General features: G+C 43.7%; 1 protein-coding gene across 2 annotated transcripts; it reads left to right on the forward strand.

The window, feature by feature from the left end:
• The first annotated feature begins 1,151 nt into the window (after window positions 1-1,151).
• Window positions 1,152-16,888, forward strand: Znf197 (zinc finger protein 197). 2 transcript variants are annotated; one of them, XM_012516781.2, is made up of 5 exons: window positions 1,152-1,718; window positions 3,023-3,182; window positions 3,520-3,611; window positions 3,883-4,009; window positions 14,327-16,888. In XM_012516781.2, exons 1-5 carry the CDS (start codon window positions 1,329-1,331, stop codon window positions 16,636-16,638), a joined length of 3,081 nt encoding a protein of 1,026 aa, XP_012372235.1. In that variant the 5' UTR covers window positions 1,152-1,328; the 3' UTR covers window positions 16,639-16,888. The 2 variants fall into 2 exon arrangements, with proteins under 2 accessions (XP_012372235.1, XP_023556388.1); XM_023700620.1 differs by having other exon boundaries at window positions 14,725-14,859.
• The last annotated feature ends 3,207 nt before the right edge of the window (window positions 16,889-20,095 follow it).

A 20,095-nucleotide genomic window follows, 5' to 3' on the forward strand; every position in this document is an offset into this window, starting at 1 on the left:
ATATATATTTAAAATTACAAAAACAAAGTAACCCAAATATTTAGATTAACCAAATGAACAATTTTCAAAGAATTAAAAGTAGAGCAAAGTTACACAGAACTTAATTCAGTCTTTCTTTGCTAATTGTTAGTATTTTTTCCGTAAACATCCAGATTATGACTGCGCTTACTTGTTGCCTGTGCCGAGTGTAGGAAAGCAAGCTGGTGTAGAAGGACCACTAACATTTGAGTCCGTGTGTCAGGCGCTGTTAGGAAGCTTAGAACATGGAGGTACAGCTCTGGGCTGGAGCGTTGGTCGAGAATGCCGCTCTGGGTTCAGTTCCCAGCTGTGCATAAACAAAACAAACAACACCCCCCTTGACATACATCTCGAGCCAGGCACTGTGTCACATGCCTGTAAGCCCAGCACTCTGGGAGGCTAAAGAAGGAGAAACACATTTCAGGCCCAGCCTGGGCACTTAGCAACTCAGTAAGACCCTGTCTCAGAATTTAAAAAAATAAAAGGGTGTGGATGTAGCTCATTTCAAAGGCTGAGTTCAAGTTTGGGCCGGGGAGATGGCTTCCTGGGAAACACTTCCCTAGGAAACGCAAGGTCCTGAGTTCAATTCCCCGTTCCACCAAAAAAAAAAAAAAAAAAAAAAAAAAAGGCTGAGTTCACATGCAAGACACACACAGAGACACACACGAAAAGAAAAATGTTCTGAGGGCCACCCAAATAGCTCAGCGGATTAAAGCACCTGCAAGCAGAGGCAGGGGCCTGGGATTGAGACTGGGCGTGGTGGTGCACGCCTGTAATCCCAGCACTTGGGAGGCTGTAAACAGGCAGATCACTAGAGTCTGATCTAGTAGTGAGACCCTGAACACCCTGTAGACCGTTCCCTAAAATACAAAGAAAAATGTTCTGATGTCATAGTCTCACCACCCTATAAGGTAGGAACTGCTGTCCTTCCTATTTTCTAGGTTACAAAATGAAGGCCGAGAAGTGGGATAAAGTGTTGAGCTACGCAAGTATCCAGGAGGCCCACGTAAGTGGTGCAGAGCTCCTTGTAGCACGTTGGAACAGCCTTTGAATAAAGGCCAGCGTTTCCACGCGCCAGCTTCAGCGGTGTCTGTACCCAGGGCCTGCGGCAGAGCGTGGCTGCCAGAGGAGCAGACTCAGCCCTGAGCCCGGGTGCAGGACGTTCTTGTTCACGTGGGGACTGCCGGGGAAAGCTGCGTCACTTCTTGCGCAATGATTTCTTGAGGCCTTAGAAATTGTATTCTTCAAGCTCTAAGAAGTCAAGCAAAAATTAAGAGGACTTGGAGAGGAAGCTTTCTTAAAACACAGCAATGACTAGAGAGAACTGGGCCCACAATGCTTTGCCGCAAGAAGGCCTTGTCAAAGGGAAGGATGACACCTGGAAATGGGGAGCCAGCTACCCAGGCAGCAGCCCCTCCGTGTGGGAAACCTCGCACACGCAGTTCAGACGGCTGCGTTACCACGAGACCTCTGGCCCCCAGGAGGCCCTGAGCCAGCTCCGGGAGCTGTGTCGCCGGTGGCTGCGGCCAGAGACGCGCACTAAGGCCCAGATCCTAGAGCTGCTGGTGCTGGAGCAGTTCCTGAGCATCCTTCCGGGGGAGCTCCGGACCTGGGTGCAGCTCCATCGGCCTGGAAGTGGTGAGGACGTCGTGACCCTGGTAGAGGAGCTGCAAGAGTACCTGGGTGGAGCCGCGCAAACGGTGAGAAGGGCTGGCGTGGGAGTGTGTGCTGGGAAGGAAAGAACCAAGGCCGCCTGGTGGGTGCTGCGGGGATGTTCAGTAGCAATTAGTGGCTCATAAGCAACCTAGTGCTAATTAAAGTAGCTTTGAGAGCTGTTCAGATCCCAGGTTATATTAGCAAAGACGTAGGTTTATCAATTAGGTATTTTGTTCTGACTCAGAAATAACACATAAGCATTAATCCCACTTTGTTCCCCTGGGGGACGCTTACTCTTGGTTCACTTTGTTTATGTCCTTGTGGGTTGTCTCCGTGCGGCTGTTTGGAATAGTGACAGAAGCCTGGAGTGTGAAAGGCAGTGATGTGGCAAGCTTTCCACATCCAGGGTGACCCCGTCGTGTGACCTGCTAGGATCCTGGAAGACAAGGGGGTAGGTTAAGGTACTTCTGATGAGACTGTCTCCTTGACCTTCAGGTTGGAATCCTGTGGGGGTGAGATCTCTCTACAAATCTTTGGCCCACTGGAGGCATTTCTGTGTAAGAAGTCTCCGCCATAACTCAGATGGCAGTGGCATCAAGAATGGGTTTGTGCTGGGGACAGTGCTGCACACCTGTAATTCCAGCATCTGGTAAACTGAGGCAGGAGGTTCTCAGAGAGTTCAAGGACAGCCTGGGCTATATAGTGAATTCAAGACAAGTACAAAGTACTTGGTAAGACCCTGTCTCAGAAAAACAAAAGCAGGGGACTTATTTTAATCTAAAACTGAAGACTTTAGAGCTGTGTGTTTCATTATAGGTCACTAAAACATGCTCTTCATTTGAGAGATAAGAAAACTGAAGCAGGAAGATTCGGTGGGTTGCCATAGGTTAGACATGTAGCTCGCTAGCAGCAAACCCATGTGTCTGGGCACTCACCGCAGTGTTACTTGTGTTGGAGCAGGAAGGTCTAGGTAAACGACGGTGAAAGAGTAAATAGTAGAAGAGATGGGACTGAACCCAAGTCTGACGTAAAACTAGGCCTGAAGCTAGGTCCACGCTCTCGGTTCCTGCCTGGTGCCTGCATCCCCTCCCGAACTCATGCAGGCTGGCTTCCGTTCCCGTCCTGTGCCGCCTCCCCTGGAGAGGTCACAGTGCCCAGAGAAGGGCTGGAGGACAGCTCTCTTCTGCCCCATGCAAAGCTTTGCTGCTCTTCTGTGGCTCGACGTTCCAGGTGGGTCTTTCTGACCTCTCAGTTCTTGACTGAGGACAGAAAGAGGTCCATGGTTGATAAGCGAGCCCATTTTCCAAAGGAACAAGAGCGAACTGCTTGTACGTTGGCTTGTCCCCAGGTTCCCATACTTGTCCACAACCAGGACGCTGGCCAGGAGGGGTCCGGTGCTCCAGGAGCAGCACTTCCTCCTGCGCCTCCCAGGAGCCACTTAGCAGCCAGAAACCACCGGAATGCTCTTCCAGACCCAGTGGTCTTCAGTCTCCAGGATCCTCTGCATGGTGCGTCCCTTTCCAGAACCTTCTGTGGGCAGTGCTTCCTCTCCTGCTCTGTGCAGGTATCCTGTACAGTCCCGGTCTCCTTCCATGCTGCCTGCCATCAGCCCTCCTGTCTCTCCTTGTCCCTCTGGTTCTGCATCCTTTCTTATTGCCACACTTGGATTATTCCTGCCCTTCACACAGGTGTCACTCAGAGAAGGTTTGTAGTCCCTTTGTAGCCATCATTGCCTCAGCGTGGGTGTTTGGGGTCATTATGAGACCCTGATTTGTCCATGGTATTAGACTTGGGAGGGAGATAACAGTGATGGGAATCTCACCCACAGTTGGTTTCCCTCTGCAGATTCTCCTGCCCTTGAAGCAGCTCCCCTTTCCCAGGAAGAGAACCCACGGAATCAATTAATGGCCCTCATGCTCCTGACGGCCCAGCCACAGGTAAGCCTGGCGCCCTCCTTCCTTCTGTTCACGCTGTTGAATTGCCGCTGCAGTGGCCACTGTCCTGCTGCTGGGCTGCCCTGTCAGTGCCTGTCTCCACATCAAGGGCTGTCTGTGGGGAGACAGACTTCACAGAGGGTCCCCTTTGTTCTCCTTGATATCTGAGTCTTACCTTGTGACCTCACATTGTATTCTGTCCCCAGAAGGGAGAAGACACCATTTGTAGGGGAGCCCTAGGTATTGGTAATCTCCCGTACACCTCTCGTTTCAGGAGTTGGTGATGTTTGAGGAGGTCTCGGTATGCTTCACTGCAGAGGAATGGGCATGCCTGGGCCCAATCCAGAGAGCCTTGTACTGGGACGTGATGCTGGAGAATTATGGCAGCGTCACTTCTCTAGGTAAGCCCTCTTTCTTCTATCAGTCATACCTTCAGCTCATCAGCCTTCTAAAAAGAAATAAAATATCTTATACTTACTTTAGAAAACACAAAATACTACAAAGAAACAAATCTACTTTAAATCCACTATTCACAAACAACTACTGTCTACATGTTGATGCCATCCTATCTGGTTTTTTCTATGTTAGACAGTTTTTGCATATTGTTCAAATGTGTGTGTGTGTGTGTGTGTGTGTGTGTATCTGTACAGGGTTTTTTGTTTGTTTTTTTTTTACAAGAGAACATAAAACATATCACCACACAAAAAAAGCCATAACAAGGCCCAGCAAGCAGAAACATACATTAGCAGTCAGAAAGTTAGTGCTGCACACAAATACAGCCAAATACAGCTTTCCTCATTTGTAGCCTTGGCAACAGCCGTACCGATATAAAATGACCTTCCGCAGCCACTTGGTAAGGACACTAAGGACGCTCACTAGCGGTGCAGAGCACACTAGCCGAAGGACACAGGATGGATTAGCCTACTGCCCATACAGTTTTCTCATGCTTTCCTCATTGATATTATAAACTCTGTGGAAACATCGTCTACTAAGCTGTACCATAAGTTAGCCATTTCCTTATTTTAGATTATCGCTGTTGTGATCAGACAACCCCTGTGCCTAAAATGTTTATAAATTCCAGTTGAGTCTGAGAGCTCAACTAAAAAAAATGACAAGAAAATGGGCTAATAATACAGGTCAGTGAGGTAGCCCATGCTTAGTAACCTGAGGCAACCTGCGTTCGATCTGCGGCATCAAAAACGGAAGGAGGAAGGGAGAGAAATAGGCAGAAGTGCTTGTTCAGTGCAGCTCTTTGAGGAAAGTTTGAGCCAAATTTAATAAATAAAATGCATTCTAGCCCCAAAGCTGTTTGGGCTCTGTGAAAGGAGGTGCTTGTGCTCCTTGACCTGTAATTCTGATTTGAGAGGATGCCTTGCAAAGATGGTTTGGATTGTCTATGTTTATTCCTTAGACTAGACTAGAATTTAAAGGAAAGTATTCAAAAACTATTATTGAGTACTTCCCAGCATATACTTAGACTGGACAGCTAGAGCTTTACACTGAGGATTATAATATAGTGTAGCATGAAACTACAGCACGCATGGCAATATGGGAAGCCGTAGGACCCTGGGCTGGGGAGGACTGGGCATGTGCAAGGAGGACATGTATGGTGCAGGGCCAGAGCTGTAACAATTTTGTTATGATACATGTCACGTACCCCAAGATTTACCCTTTAAAGTGTACAGTTCCAGGGCGTGTGTTCAAAGTTGTGTAACTTTCACTACCATCAATTTGAGGAGACTTGACCGAAACAGAAACCTTGAACCTCTCAGCAATCCACGCTCATTTCACCTGTCCCATCCCCCGGCACGGGCAACCGCTGACCTGCTGTCTCTATCGCTTTGTCTGTTCTGAACAGTTCACGTTGGTGGACTTGTGCAGCCTGTGGTCCTTTGTGCCTGACTCCTCCTACTTACCACGATGCTGTCAAGGTTCATCCTGTCGTAGGTGTCAGTGCTTCATGCTTTTTACTGCTGGCGGCAGCCCACTCAATGGATATAGCAGTTTTCTACCCATTTATCAGTTAATTGCATTTAGGTGGCTTCTGCATTCAGGATATCCTAAATAAAGCCGCTGCTAGGATCTGTGTGCATGTCTTTCTGTGGGCGTAGTTCTCATTTTTCTTGGATACATAACTAGGAGACTCTCTGGGCCACGTGTGCTCTGCATTTCATCACTTGAGAAATTGGCAGACTGTTTACCAAAGTAGCTACACTATTTCGCGCTCCTCTCAGTGGCTAAGGATTCCGGCTTCTTCACTTTCTCACTCACACTTACTCTTTTTATTTTAACCATCCCAGTGGATCTGAAATGTCATTGTACTTTCAATTGACATAGCCATTTTCCTCAGAGCTAGTGATGTTAAGCAGCTTATCATGTTCTTATTAGCTACTTATGTGTTGGAAGACTTTCAAAAAAATTTTTTTTATGCATTTCGTACAGGGGATACAGGGTCTACAGGGTCTTACTACGTAGATTGGACTTGTCGTGATCCTCCTGTTTTCAGCCTCCCAAGTGCTGGGATTACAGGTACGCGCCACCACACCCAGTCTCAGTCCACAGGTCAGTGTGCCCTGGGGGCGGGGCTGGCGTGGCATGCGCTGTGCCTAAGCAGGCTTTGTAGTCTGCTGATCTATCAGGCTGGCCCTTTTTTCAAATTTTTTCATATATTTGAAATAGAATTATTTGTCTTTCTTATCACTTAGTCATAAGAGCTCTTTATATTTTCTAGATAAAACTCCCTTAGTAGATACATGACTTACAAGTATTTTTCTCCCATGCTGTGTTGTCTTTTCCCATTCTTGATGGTATTCCCTGAGGGACAAAACTTATTGAGAAATTCATATTTTTGTTGTTTTTGCATTTAGCATCTGTCTTAGTAACTTTTCTCTCATTGTTGGGAAAGAATGCCCTAACCCAGAATTAAGGAAGGAAAGGTTTTAGCTCACAGTTGTAGAGGTTTCAGCCCATACTCTGCTGGCTGCAAGGCAGAGTGGCACGTGGCAGGGGGCAGCCACCCATGGCAGCAGAAAACTGCCGAGAGCAAGGGAGGAACACAGGCTGCAGCAGCCGGCAGGCCTCTCCCGTCCTTATATTGTAGTCTGGATTATCTGTCCCAGGGCAGAGGTAGCCCTCACACCCGTAATCCCAGCATTGGATCAGGAATTAAGCACAGACTCTAGAAGCTGCCTGCCCCGTGCCTGCATGGGGCTTTGGGGCCGACACCTAGATGCAAACCCTAACACTGTCATATCTAAGAAGTTATTGCCAGCCCACAGTCGTAACAGATTCGCGTGTGTGTTTTCTTCTAAGTTTTAGCTCTCTTGCATTAGCTCTGCAGGGAAGGGTGGGTGCTGGCCGTAGACAAGGACACACAGGCCCCCAGTGAAAGCAGAGCGAGGGCTGGAGCAAAGGCTGCTGCTCTCTCCTTGGACTGGACTTTATATATTGTCTCTCAGCCTTTAGGCTACTGGCGGTGATCATAACATGATCTTGCTGTGTGTGTCTTTGGGCAACACGTACTGTTAATGTTTAAGCTAGGATCCTGCCAGGCATCTGGGAGCAAGGACACAAAACAGGATGTCCTTGAGGAGCTCCAGGTGTTCTCGGTTACTCCCTCTGCTGTTGCAGTTCTGCTTTTCTGTTCCTTCTCCCACGTGCCCTGCAGGTCATTCCGCACACCTCTGTTTTGACTCCTCCTTATCCCAACATCTCTCCTTTCTTTGTTTGTTTAATAAATAGATTTGTCTCATAGGGTTACAATAATTACAGCATAAGGAAATACACTGTGGGATACAACAAATGAAAATTATTCCACAACAGTGGGGTATAAACATAAGAAATATTTGTTTTAACCATTTCCAGGAATCCATTGTACTAGCCAATCAAACAAATCCCATCCTCCTTCCTTTTGCTGAATCTGTAAGGCTAGTTCTTTTAATGTCTACTTGTTTTGTATTTGTTGACTATTATCTGATAAATTAAAGCAACACATTTTTTACCTTTTCACATCCCTGGGGATGAAATAAAAGCAGGTAATCGATGGCAACTCGGTTGTCTATGAAGACTTGTCTGTGTTTCTTTTGTTCCACATATCAGCAAGGCAGTAGCAGCAGATGTGGTATTTCGAGCCTTTGCTAATTGACATCCCAACTGTTGAACATGTTTTCCAGCTATTTCTCCAAAGAATAGATTGCCTGCAATACTGAATATCATAGCATAAGCTTCCGCATCTGCCAGGTGCTTACAGACGGTCAGAGGCAGAAACCCAGTATGTCCTGTCAGTTTAGGTAACCTTATCATCACAGGTAGGGGCAGTGGTATTCTAGAAATGTCTCTGGGCCAACGTAGATGGATAAGATTATGTGCTTGGGGGTGAGTCAGATCAGTTTGGGAAGGAAGCATCATAGCCAGTCTACTTCAACAACAGAGTTCTCAATAAAATTAATATTAAAAAAATGAGAAATTAGCATAAAAAACAAAACAGGGGACATTAGAGAGACTGGCGGGAATGTAGTTAAATGTTACTATGACTAGAAATATATTCATCATAATTGGAGCGGCTTAAGTTACCCAACAATTTATGGCATTTGGCTCCGGTGCAGATTACAAATCGCACGCAGGTGTTATTGGGTGGTGTTATTACTTTATGGGTAATAAAGTCTAATGCTCCTGAAGGAGTGTCATACGATGCAGGTCCCCAGTGAGCAAGTCCTGGTAAGTGCAGCTCTGGTATCAGTATGTCTAAGGAAGGCTATGTTTCTGATATCCTCAGCAGGCTTACAGACCGCTCAGAGGCAGGCGCCCAGTACGTACTGTAAATTAAGATCCTGTTCAAGACAAAAAGAAGAGGTATTAAGGGAGGAGGCCATCTGAATCCGCACATTTTCATGCGTATTGAACAGAGGAGCCAGTAGTCCAAGCGGCAAAGCACAGCATATCAACAAAGTATGGATAACATAGAATTCTTTGTGATTTTAGCACAGATCATCAAGAACAATCTCTCTAAAGTAAATCCTTAGGGGGTGGGCACAAGAGCATCTTGCTCCTCATTAATAGGCGTTTTCAGGCTTCCCCAGGGGACCAGTTCCTCAGGGCATGTCATTCTTCTTCACTTTCTCGGCAGAGGGCCATGGTGGTTGGCATCTATTAAGGCTAGATGACTTTGGGACCGCGGGATCGGGTTGTTCAGTCCTTGATGCCACCCCATGGACAGGGCTGATGCAGCAAGCAGGGACCCACAGCGGACCTGTAGGGGTGAAAACAGAAGCACGCCCTCTGACCAGTTTATAAACTTTTATATCATACCTGAGGAGTGATGTTGATAAATGAAAACAATGGAGGTAAGGAGATGACCATTGATTGAGAGAAAAATATAAATCAGATAATATGTTAAGTTTAAATAGCATCAGAGATAATAGATTATGTCATTTACTTGTAGGGGGCCCTATTTCCCCTCTTTTTTCTTTTATTAATAGTGATAGAGTTTGTTTATTTATTTTTTTTTTTTTTAAACTTTCTACAAAGCTTTATTCCAGAGGGACTCAGTCCTTCTTCTGGCAGCTGCCTTCCTCATGGCGGCCAGCACGCTGCTCAGCTCCTCACGCTTCCTCTTGGCGCGGATGTGCGTCCCCACCCTTTTCTTGATGAACTTGAGGATGCGCTTGTCCTTGGAGACCTTGAGCAGCTCCGTGGCGCCCCACTCGTAGAGGGCAAAGCCGCGCACCTCCCGGATCATGTCCCACGTGAACTTGGTGGGTTTGGTGAGACGTCCGCGATGGCAACTGTGCCTTGGTTTGCTCACATTCTTAGTCACCTTGTGGCCCTTGTTGAGGCCCACGGCCATGGGGTAGCGGAGGGCCACGGCTACTATTCTTCGCTGGTTGCTGTGGCGGTTGAGTTTGTTTAACTTTGTGGTGGGAGTGTTCTACTATTGCTTGGCCAGTGGGGTTGTGTGGAATTCCCATTTAGTGAGTAATATCCCATTGGGAACAGAATGTGGTGACGCATGTGAAGCATAAGCAGGACCACTGTCTGTTTTTAACTCTGTTGGTTTGTCCATAACTGCTGTGGCAGCTGGAATATGTTGGTTAGCTTGATTTGTGTTTTTTTCTTTATGGGCAAACATACTGTGAATATGTGTCAATACGGACATGTAGATAAGAATAAGGAGCTAAAGGGGGAAAATGAGTAACATCCACTCGCCATATTTCAGTAACCTTTAAACCTCTGTGGTTGGCTCCAAAGGAGGAAGGAAAATTAGGAATACACTGATTACATGACTTAACTATATTTTGAGCTTGTGTTAAAGGAATGTGAAATTATTTTTGTAAAGAGCGAGCATTTTGGTGAAAGAATTGATGATTGGTAAGTGGGCCTATAAACAAAGGTAATAAAGAGTCAGCATATTATTGCTTTGTGTAAGGAGGTCAGGTAGTTTAAGGTGTGATTTAGTATGATAAATGTAAACCAAATGTGAGCGGTGCCGCAGTAGCTTGTAGAGAGATAAACAAGGAATGTAACGTAGAATGAAGAGCAGAAGATAGGATGGCATCCAGAATGTGTTGTGCTACACAGCAGGCACAGGCATTGTCATAAGTACTTACAGGTTGGTTGTCGAATAGCTGGAGAGCTAGTAGAATGGCTGCCAGCTCACTTTGCCATGGGCGGATATAAGGGAGTGTGGCTCTATGGCGCCAGGTGTGATTTGTTTGCCGCGTTACTACTCCCTTAGTTCTGTTTCCATCAGTGAGTACTGTGAGTCCTAAAACCGGCTTATCGGATGGAATCATGGAAGGATGAAAAGAAAAGGTAGGAAGAGCCTTTTGTAGATATGATAAGCGTGTGTCGTGGGCAGAGAGAACTGTATTTGGAAGAGACTGGTGGTAAACACGGATAAGGGTCGTCATGCAAAAAGACATGGTGAGCATCTTTTTCAGAGGGAACCCAGTGGGTGATATAGCAAAGCCAAATAAATGTATGGCTCATTTAATAGCACGTTTCACCAGATCTGCAGTTTAACTTGCAGAACTATATCGAGTCCTTTTTATGGTGTGAGGTGTGTGGAGCCATTCTAAAAAATACCATTTGTTCTTATGCTGTTGGGCTAATACCCCCATATAATAAGGTTGATGGGGTATTAGAATGAAATGACATATCTCCTTATTTAAGGGAGTATGATCTACAAAAGGGATATCCAGTATAGAATTAAAGTACTGTAGAGCTTGTTTAGCAGGGGGAGAGATAGGTAATGTTTGTGAGATAGAAGTAGAGGAAGAGAGCAATTGAAAGAGTGGACTTAATGTTGTGTGTCGATGGGGTAATGGGGGCAGCCAACTTATATTTCCTAATAATTGTTGTAACTTAGGGAGGGATAAAGAGCTAGGAATACCTAATTTTATGGAAGAGGGAATTGAATATGCCCTAGTAAATTTATGACCAAGGTATTGCATGGGTTATTGTCTTTGAATTTTATTTTATTTTTATTTATTTTTTTGCCATAATTTTATTGATAAATAGCAATGAGACAGTTTCAAATCAAATCGGTAGGACAGTTTCAATAATTAACACACTGCATACATTCTTCTTAGTGGTTAATTGCTGTTGAATTTTATTTATTTTTTTAAGTATTATTATTCTTTTGTATTTAGGACAGGGTCTCCGGGGTCTCACAGCATAGATTGGACTTGCAGTGATCCCTCTGTTTACAGCCTCCCAAGTGCTGGTATTACAGGCATGTGCCACCACGTCCAGTCTCAGTCAGTGTCTCAGCGTGCCCCCGGCACAGCAGGCCTGGGGATCAAATCGAACTCCCACCCCTGCATCTGCCTAATCCGCTATTTGGCTGGCTCTTTGTCTCTGAATTTTATCAGAGGCTTTTTGACATCCTTGTTCTGATAATATTAAGAAGGGGAGACAATATATTGTCCATACAATGGTAGATAAGATGAGAAGGATATCGATTTCTGTATGGTAAAAGGGCTTTATCCACAAAATATTGACATGTGGTAGGACTAGTCGTCATCCCTTGTGGCAGGTGAACCCATTGATAACATCTTTGCGGGCTTTGGTTATTGATAATTGGGAGAAAAAAGGCAAACTTTTCTCTATCCTGAAGTTTTAATGGTATTGAAAAAAAGCAGTCCTTTAAATCAATAATAAAGCATTGATAGTCAAAGGGAATTAAATTTGGGTTTGGTAAGCCTCCTTGTAATGGTCCCAGGGGTTTCATTATAGCATTAATAGCTCTTAAGTCTTGTAATAACCGCCGCGTTCCAGATTTCTTTTTTATAACAAAGATTGGGGTATTATAAGGAGAGATAGATTCTTCTATATGTCCCAAGTGTAGCTGTTCTGACATTAGGGCCTCTGCAACATGTAATTTTTCTTGTGAAAGGGGCCATTGACCTACCAAGTATAACCTGTGGTTAACCATTGTATGGGTAGCATATTATCTGCAGAGGCCCCTACAAAAAAGGGGTTTCAGTAGTATAGTGAAGCATTGAAAGAATGTCTCTTCCCCAGATAATAAAAGGGGTTTTGAGAATGTATGGAGTAATATAGCCAAGGATAGGTGAGTTTAGATCTTTTTTGTACTCTTAAACAGATTTGACTCTGATAAGCCTCTGACTATCTCCCTAGTCCCCATAGTTTAGGCACTTTTTGTTTTGGCCAAGCTTTTGGCCACATGTGTGTAGGAAATACAGTAACATCCGCTCCAGTATCAAGCAGATCCTGTAGCTCCTGAGATTGTATTACTAAGTTTAAGGTGGGCTTGACAGGGGTAATTGGTACAGTTAATGCACATATAGTGCTCCTGAAGCCTTGATCTCCTCTTTTATTTTCAGTCACTTGACTTTGAAAATAAGGCCAATTGACCAGTTATGCTGGTGAGGATACCTTCGATACTAACTGTGTTTTCATGATCCATAATTGTATTTTTATAATTCCCATATAATCACTGTCAATAACACCTGGGGTGACAAACAGATTATTTTTTGACTATGGGATCTAGATAGTATTAACCCCATATGTCCTACTTGTAATGGTCCTTTTAGTTGGGAGTCTACTAAATATACTTTTCCTGTCATCTCTAATAAGACATCTTGTATAATTAAATCTATGCCAGTGCTCCCTCTTGTGGCATGAAAGGATTGGTAGGGAGTTTGGTCGTGGTATTTACTTGGGCTGTCATGATCTTTTCCCTCTTTTGCCCGGAGCTGCGGGTATTCCCGGTATGGGGTTTCCCTGACTGAAAGAAGTTGATCAACATTGATTAGCCCAGTGATGTCCTTTATGACATCAAGGACATTTTTGGGAAGGCCGATTTTTCTTTTTTTTCACCATCTTTTGGAATATGCCCTGGCCTTCCACAGTTACAACAATGAGCGCTGGTTTTAACACTGCAGCCATCAAGGAAGCTCCGTGAGTTTCAGTTCCTCCTATGACATGCCTTAGTCATATCGGCCAAGGAAGTTTCTGGCTTTCCAACTATGCCTTTAAGAACAGCGTGACAATCAGTTTGCCTGTTCATGTGCCAGTTTTAACATTAATTCGTTAGCCACTACTTCATTAGTAATCTGTCTCTCTAGTGCTCATGTGAGCTGCTCAGTAAAGGCATCATATGGTTGCTGAGGACCTTGTCTGACTTTAGTAAATGCTCCTCCTGCTTCCTTATTGTCCGGCCTTCGTTTGCAGGCCTGCATTGTTGTTTCAGGTACCTGCAGCACAACTGTGGCTGGGGCCAAGCCCCAGGCCACCAAAATCAGATGTGGTGGTGCACACCTGTAATCCCAGTGCTAGGGCAGATGACGCAGGAGGATCACTATGAATCTGAGCTGCGTAGTGAGACCCTGTACCAAATACATAAATAAATAAATAAAGATTAAAAATCAAATCGTTCTTCCTAGAAACAAATAAATATAGTTCTTACGCTGCAGATATAGCTCAGCGGCACAGCATCCGTCTGGCAAGCTTAATGTCCTGAGTTCCATTTGCAATACCAAAAAAAAAAAGTTTCTGTTCTATCTAACTTCTTAACCTCATATCTGAACCATTTACATCAGATTCCACCTCCATCCTTTAATTCTTACTTGCATCTCCTCCTCAGCATTATTTGTATTTTTCCATTTGCTACCAGAACACAGATAGCTTGGAAGTTTCAGTGAGTTGTATGTTAATTTATTTGCAACATCCTGTCAGTGTTGTATTCTGCTTTGTACTTTTAATGAAAAGCTTCTTTTTGTGTGCAATAAATACTCTCTTTCTACTTGGAACTAGAGGTGTCACTCAATGGTAGAACAGTTGCTTGCATGTACAAGGCTCTGGGTTAGATCCCTAACACCAAACAAAAAAATTTTAATGTATATATTTCTAGCATTTATTTATTTATTTATTTAATTTAGTACAGGATCTACCAGATCTCACTACATAGATCGGACTTGTAGTGATTCTCCTGTGTTCAGCCTTCCAAATGCCGGGGTTACAGGTGTACACCATCATGCCCACTCTCAATCAATGTCTCAGCGCACCCCAGGAGCAGAGTTGGCATGGCATGCCAGAGATCAGATGATCCCCGGCTGCTGCGCTCTGCTTAAGCAGGCATTTTAGTCAACTGAGCCCTCTGGCCGGCCCTTCTAGCATGTATTTAACCCATTTAAAGATCTGATTCTCTTCAACAAGGACATGATAACATTTGTATTTTTAATTGTTTTTACCAGAATGGGAGACAATGATGGAGAATGAGGAGGTGACACCAGAGCAGAATATTTCTCAAAGATCAGACTCTCAGAGAGGAACATCAAAAAGACTTCAAGATGGTGTTCCCCAGGACCTTGACTTTGAGGAAGAGTGTGAATGGCAAGTTTTGCCAAGTCAGTTGGGAAATGAAACTGAGGAAAGAGTAGCTATATTGGAGAAGGTTTCCATTTGTGAACCAGACAAGAAGAAAAGGACTCTACTAGAAAAACAGAGCCAGAACGGGAAAGAATTTGTAAAAAACTTGATTTTAGGTTCAACTATTTCTGAAAGCTTAATTGGTACTGAAGGAAAGAAGTTTTATAAATGTGATATATGTTGTAAACATTTTAATAAAATCTCCCATCTTTTAAACCATCAGAGAATCCACACTGGCGAGAAACCTTACAAATGTAAGGAATGTGGAAAAGGCTTTATTCAGCGCTCAAGCCTTCAGATGCACTTGCGGAACCATTCTGGGGAGAAGCCTTACAAATGTAATGAATGTGGAAAAGCATTCTCTCAGAGCACTTACCTCCTGAATCACCAGAGGATCCATACGGGAGAGAAGCCTTACAAATGTAAAGAGTGTGGGAAGGGCTTCTACAGGCACTCAGGTCTGATTATACATCTACGCCGCCACTCAGGAGAGAGACCTTTTAAATGTAATGAGTGTGGGAAAGTTTTCTCCCAAAATGGATACCTTGTTGACCATCAGAGGCTCCACAAAGGGGAAGAGCCTTACAAATGCAACAAGTGCCAGAAAGCTTTCATTCTGAAGAAGAGCCTCATTCTGCACCAGAGAATCCACTCTGGGGAGAAACCCTATAAATGTGATGAATGTGGAAAAACATTCGCTCAGACTACATACCTTGTTGACCACCAGCGACTCCACAGTTCAGAGAACCCTTACAAGTGTAAAGAGTGTGGCAAAGTGTTCATTCGAAGTAAAAGCCTCCTCTTGCACCAGCGAGTCCACACAGAAAAGAAAACCTTTGGTTGTAAGAAATGTGGAAAAATTTTTAGTGCTAAGTCAAACCTCATTGACCACAAAAGGATGCACAGCCGAGAGAAGCCCTACAAGTGCACTGAGTGTGGGAAAGCCTTCACACAGAGTGCTTACCTCTTTGACCACCAGAGGCTTCACAATGGAGAGAAACCTTATGAGTGTAATGAGTGTGGGAAAATTTTCATTCTGAAGAAGAGCCTCATTTTACATCAGAGGTTCCACACTGGAGAGAACCTCTATGAATGTAAAGACTGTGGCAAGGTCTTTGGTTCTAACAGAAACCTCATTGACCATGAGAGACTCCACAATGGAGAGAAACCATATGAATGTCGAGAATGTGGGAAAACCTTTATCATGAGCAAAAGTTTCATGGTCCATCAGAAACTCCATACCCAGGAGAAAGCATATAAATGTGAGGATTGTGGGAAGGCTTTTAATTACAATTCAAGCTTGCTTGTGCACCGGAGAATTCACACTGGAGAAAAGCCCTTTGAATGTAGTGAGTGTGGCCGAGCATTCAGCTCAAACAGAAACCTCATTGAACATAAGAGAATTCATAGTGGCGAGAAGCCCTATGAGTGTGATGAGTGTGGCAAATGCTTCATTCTGAAGAAAAGCCTCATTGGACATCAGAGGATTCACACGCGGGAAAAATCTTACAAATGCAGTGACTGTGGGAAAATCTTCAGTTACCGCTCCAACCTGATAGCCCACCAGAGGATCCACACTGGTGAGAAGCCCTATGCATGTAATGAGTGTGGGAAAGGCTTTACCTACAATAGAAACCTTACTGAACATCAAAGAATTCACAGTGGGGAAAAGACCTATGAATGCCATATATGTAGAAAAGTCCTTACCTCTAGTCGAAACCTTATGGTACATCAAAGAATCCACACTGGCGAGAAACCTTATAAATGTAGTGAGTGTGGAAAGGACTTTAGTCAGAATAAAAACCTTGTCGTACATCAGAGAATGCACACTGGGGAAAAACCTTATGAGTGTGAGAAGTGTAGGAAATCCTTTACTTCTAAGAGGAATTTGATTGGCCATCAACGAATCCATGCAGGAGAGAAACCCTATGGTTGTAATGATTGTAGTAAAGTGTTTAGGCAAAGAAAAAACCTTACTGTACATCAGAAAGTTCATACAGATGAAGAGGCCTGTGAATGTGGTGAGTCTGAGGAATTACGTCAAACATCAAACCTTCATCTTCAAAAAATGCATATGAAAGAGGAGTTCTGGCTACAAAATACCAGTGAGTCCAACATGGAGGGCCAGAAATTTTGATGGAGGACTGGGGATGTGGCTCAGTGATACAGCACTTATCTAGTATCTGCAAGTCCCTGGGTTCAATTCCCAGCAGCATAGAAAAGGAAAAAAAAATCACATAAAATGCAATGGACTCCTGAAAACTAACTGTTGGAGGAGTTGAGTGGACAAGAATTTACTGTTTGAATGTTGGACATAGTGTCACATGCCTATAATCCCAGCACTTGGGAGGCTGAAACAGGAAAATTGCTATGAATTCAAGACTAGCCTGGGCTACATAGTGAGTTTAAGGCCAGCCTGAACTGCAGAGTGAGACCTGTCTCCAAAATAATAATTAAAACCCTACTGTTTGAGAACAGCCTAAAAGGAACGCTGGATTTAGCATCAGGAGAGCTAGATTTGGATTCTGTACATGTATGTGTGCATGTGTGTGTGTCTGTGTGTGTGCGTGTGTGTGACTGGGGACTGAACTCAGGACATTTGCACTGAGCTACATCCTTCACCTCTTTTTAAAATTTTTGCCAAGTCACTAATTTACCCAAACTGAGTTCAAAGTTGTGATTTTCTGCTTCAGTCTCCAAGAATTGCAAGAAAACAGGCATACACCACCACAGCTGACTTAGGTTTTATTTCTGACTTTCTATTACTATGTGATGTTATTAGATCTGCCTCCAAGCCTCCGTCTCTGTCAGTTAAATGTTGACATAATGCCTCCCTTGCAAGATGGTTGTAACCATTAAGTACGGGGCCTTTGTGAAGTCATTCATGAGTCAATAAAATTGTTATAGAAGAGGTGTGTTTTGAGTCTAGGTCATTACATAATACTTGTTCATTAAGTCATTAGAATGAGGGGGATTCCCTGAGCCTCAGACACTCATTTTTGTAAGTGGAAGCATGGCAGACAGCTAACTTTGGGATTTAGTTTTCGAAGAAAATATTTAAAATACAGCTGTAAAATATTAATGTATAATATGTCTACTTAGTGGGTTTTGTGTGTGGGTGGTATCAGGGATCAAATTTGGGACCTTGCACTTGCCAGGTGGGCATTTATGCTTCTGAGCTATCTTCCTGGCCCACTCTTGCTTGTTTTTAATGGAAAAAATGTTTGTTTGTTTGTTTGTTTTTAAGGGGAAAAGGTTTATTTAGCTCGTAGTTTGTAGAGGTCAGTCTATATTAGCGGGCTCCAAGGCAGTGTGGCACGTGACACAGGGGCAGCAGTTCATGGTGATGGAAGACAGAAAAAGCAACAAGAGAAGCACAGAGAGCGAAAAAAAAATATTAATTGCCAGCCATTAACACTAAGGTCAAGGAAAGTTATTTTTCAGTCCTTGAAACTCACTATATGTCGTGCATCAAAATGAAAGGAAGTCTTATCTTCCATTTCTTTTTCTTAGAAATCCATCATCCCATTAACTGAGCTGATGGTCTCTTGATACAGTCTCAATTCTGATAAGTATTTAATAATTGCTTTCCTGTGGTAGCTTATTACTAAACTGAAACTGAAATTACCTTCTGTCCAAGAACTTAATTTATAATGTACAGAGCCAATCCCTACATGTTTGGCTGAAGTCAATGCAGTACTCCTGCCTGGGAAGCACTGCCCATTACTCTCTATCAGTGATGCCATTCAGCCTGTGTCCTGTTGTATATTTGTAGAGTAACGCAGCAGATGTTCTTGAGTTCACAATTTTATGTAATTCCTAAAACTGTAGTTTTGCCGCTGGCAAATAAATCCATCTCAGGATTGTGTTTTCTCATACTAGTAATATAAAAGTGGGCTTTCATTTGTATGTATTTTGGGGATAAAAATAAAGTTTGTAAATATAAAAAAAACCATGCACTTGCTACATATCACTAATTGCATGCCTGACCATCCCAAGAAATGAAAATTTATATTCAGCCCAGAACTTGTATGTCAGTGTAATAGCAGCAGTATTATTCGTAGTTAAAACCTTTAGGCAACTCAGATATTCTTTTATCAGATGACCAAATGCTGGCATTCCTATCCCAAGGAATAGTTAATGGGTTGTGATAAGAGGGAATGATCTTTTGGCTATCACAACAATTAGAATGAACTTCAAGGGAGTTCAGGGACAGCCAGATAGCTCAGTGGATTAAAGCCCCTGTGAGCAGGTGCAGGGGCCGGGGGTTTGGTCTCTGGGCCCGCTGTGGGTGCGCTGAGATGGCAATTGAGATGGCATGGTTGTGCACGCCTGTAACCCCAGCTCTTGGGAGGCTGTAAACAGGTGAATCACTATGAATCTGATCTAGTACTGAGACCCTGAACACCCTGTAGACATTTCCCTAAAAATAAAAAAAGGGAAATCATATTGAGAAATTATTCATTTCAAATTGTTATATATTGTACTATTCCATTTTCAAAACATTCTCAAAATGCCAGGATATAGGGATGAGAGACTAGTGGTTATCAAAGGTTAGTGTTGGGAGGGAGGAGGAAGAGAGGTTGGCTGTAGCTGCAAAAGAGCAACAGGTAGGAGGAGCTGCTGGTGGTGCCATGTGTCTGCACTGTGACGGTGGCTACACAAACTAATGCAATGATAGGAAAGATATATACCATATATATCACACTGATGTTGATTTCCTGATTGTGATAAGATTATGTATGCTGTAACTTGGTGAAGGGTACCATTTCTGCGACTTCCTGTCAATTTATTTCAAAATAAAAAATAAACAACAAAAAATTAGCCATAATTGCATACAGTATTGTGGGATTTCCAAAAAAATTTTTTTTGAAATATGTTTTAGGACAGTTGGAGAAATTTGAATGTATTCAGATTAGATGGTATTAAGAATTATTGTGAAGTTCCTTATCTGTGATGGTGGTATTAGTTTGGAAAATACTTGTCTTCCTGGGGCTGGTGAGATGGCTCAGTGGTCTAAAGCACCTACTTAGAACAAGCTAAGCTAAGCTAAGCAAAGCACAGGGACCGCAGTTCAATCCCCCAGCACCACATGCCAGCCAGCCCCGTCCCCTGGTGGGCTGAGCTGGTCACACACACACAAAATAAATAAATAAATATTTAGAAAATACTTGTCTTCTTATAAAGGAATGCGTTTTGAATATTTGGAATGAAGTGTTTTGAGGTTACAGCTTTCAGAAAAATGTCATTAAATGTGTAAGGAAACAGACGGCAAGAGCGAGATGTTCATTACTGACCCAGAGGAGCCTACGGGAGTTCACTGTATCATTCTTTTACATTTTCTGCACTTTCGATATTTGCAAAATAAATGGTTAGCTAGGAAATCATTAGGGCTTTCCACAGAGTGCTTCTTTGTGGCTCCCGGCCTCGGAAGCGTTCCCGAAGGACCGCCCCTGCCCACCTCAGTGTCACATCCTCTGGGGCGCTCCCTCCCTCTCGCGGGCCTGGATGACTGTGGACGGCCACCGAGAGGAACGGTCCTCCAAGCTTCCTAGGAAGGCCAGTTGGAGGCCGGAACCGGAAGTCCTTCGCGA

Source organism: Octodon degus, unplaced genomic scaffold (genome assembly GCF_000260255.1).
Source record: "Octodon degus isolate 3935 unplaced genomic scaffold, OctDeg1.0 scaffold00126, whole genome shotgun sequence".
In the NCBI taxonomy this organism is placed as follows: Eukaryota; Metazoa; Chordata; class Mammalia; order Rodentia; family Octodontidae; genus Octodon; species Octodon degus.

Coding starts and splice junctions, on each gene's coding strand:
- Znf197 (XM_012516781.2), top strand. CDS start 1,329: ATGACTAGAGAGAACTGGGCCCACAATGCTTTGCCGCAAGAAGGCCTT. Junction 3,612..3,882: donor TCCTGACGGCCCAGCCACAG/GTAAGCCTGGCG, acceptor CTCTCGTTTCAG/GAGTTGGTGATGTTTGAGGA. Junction 4,010..14,326: donor TGGCAGCGTCACTTCTCTAG/GTAAGCCCTCTT, acceptor TGTTTTTACCAG/AATGGGAGACAATGATGGAG.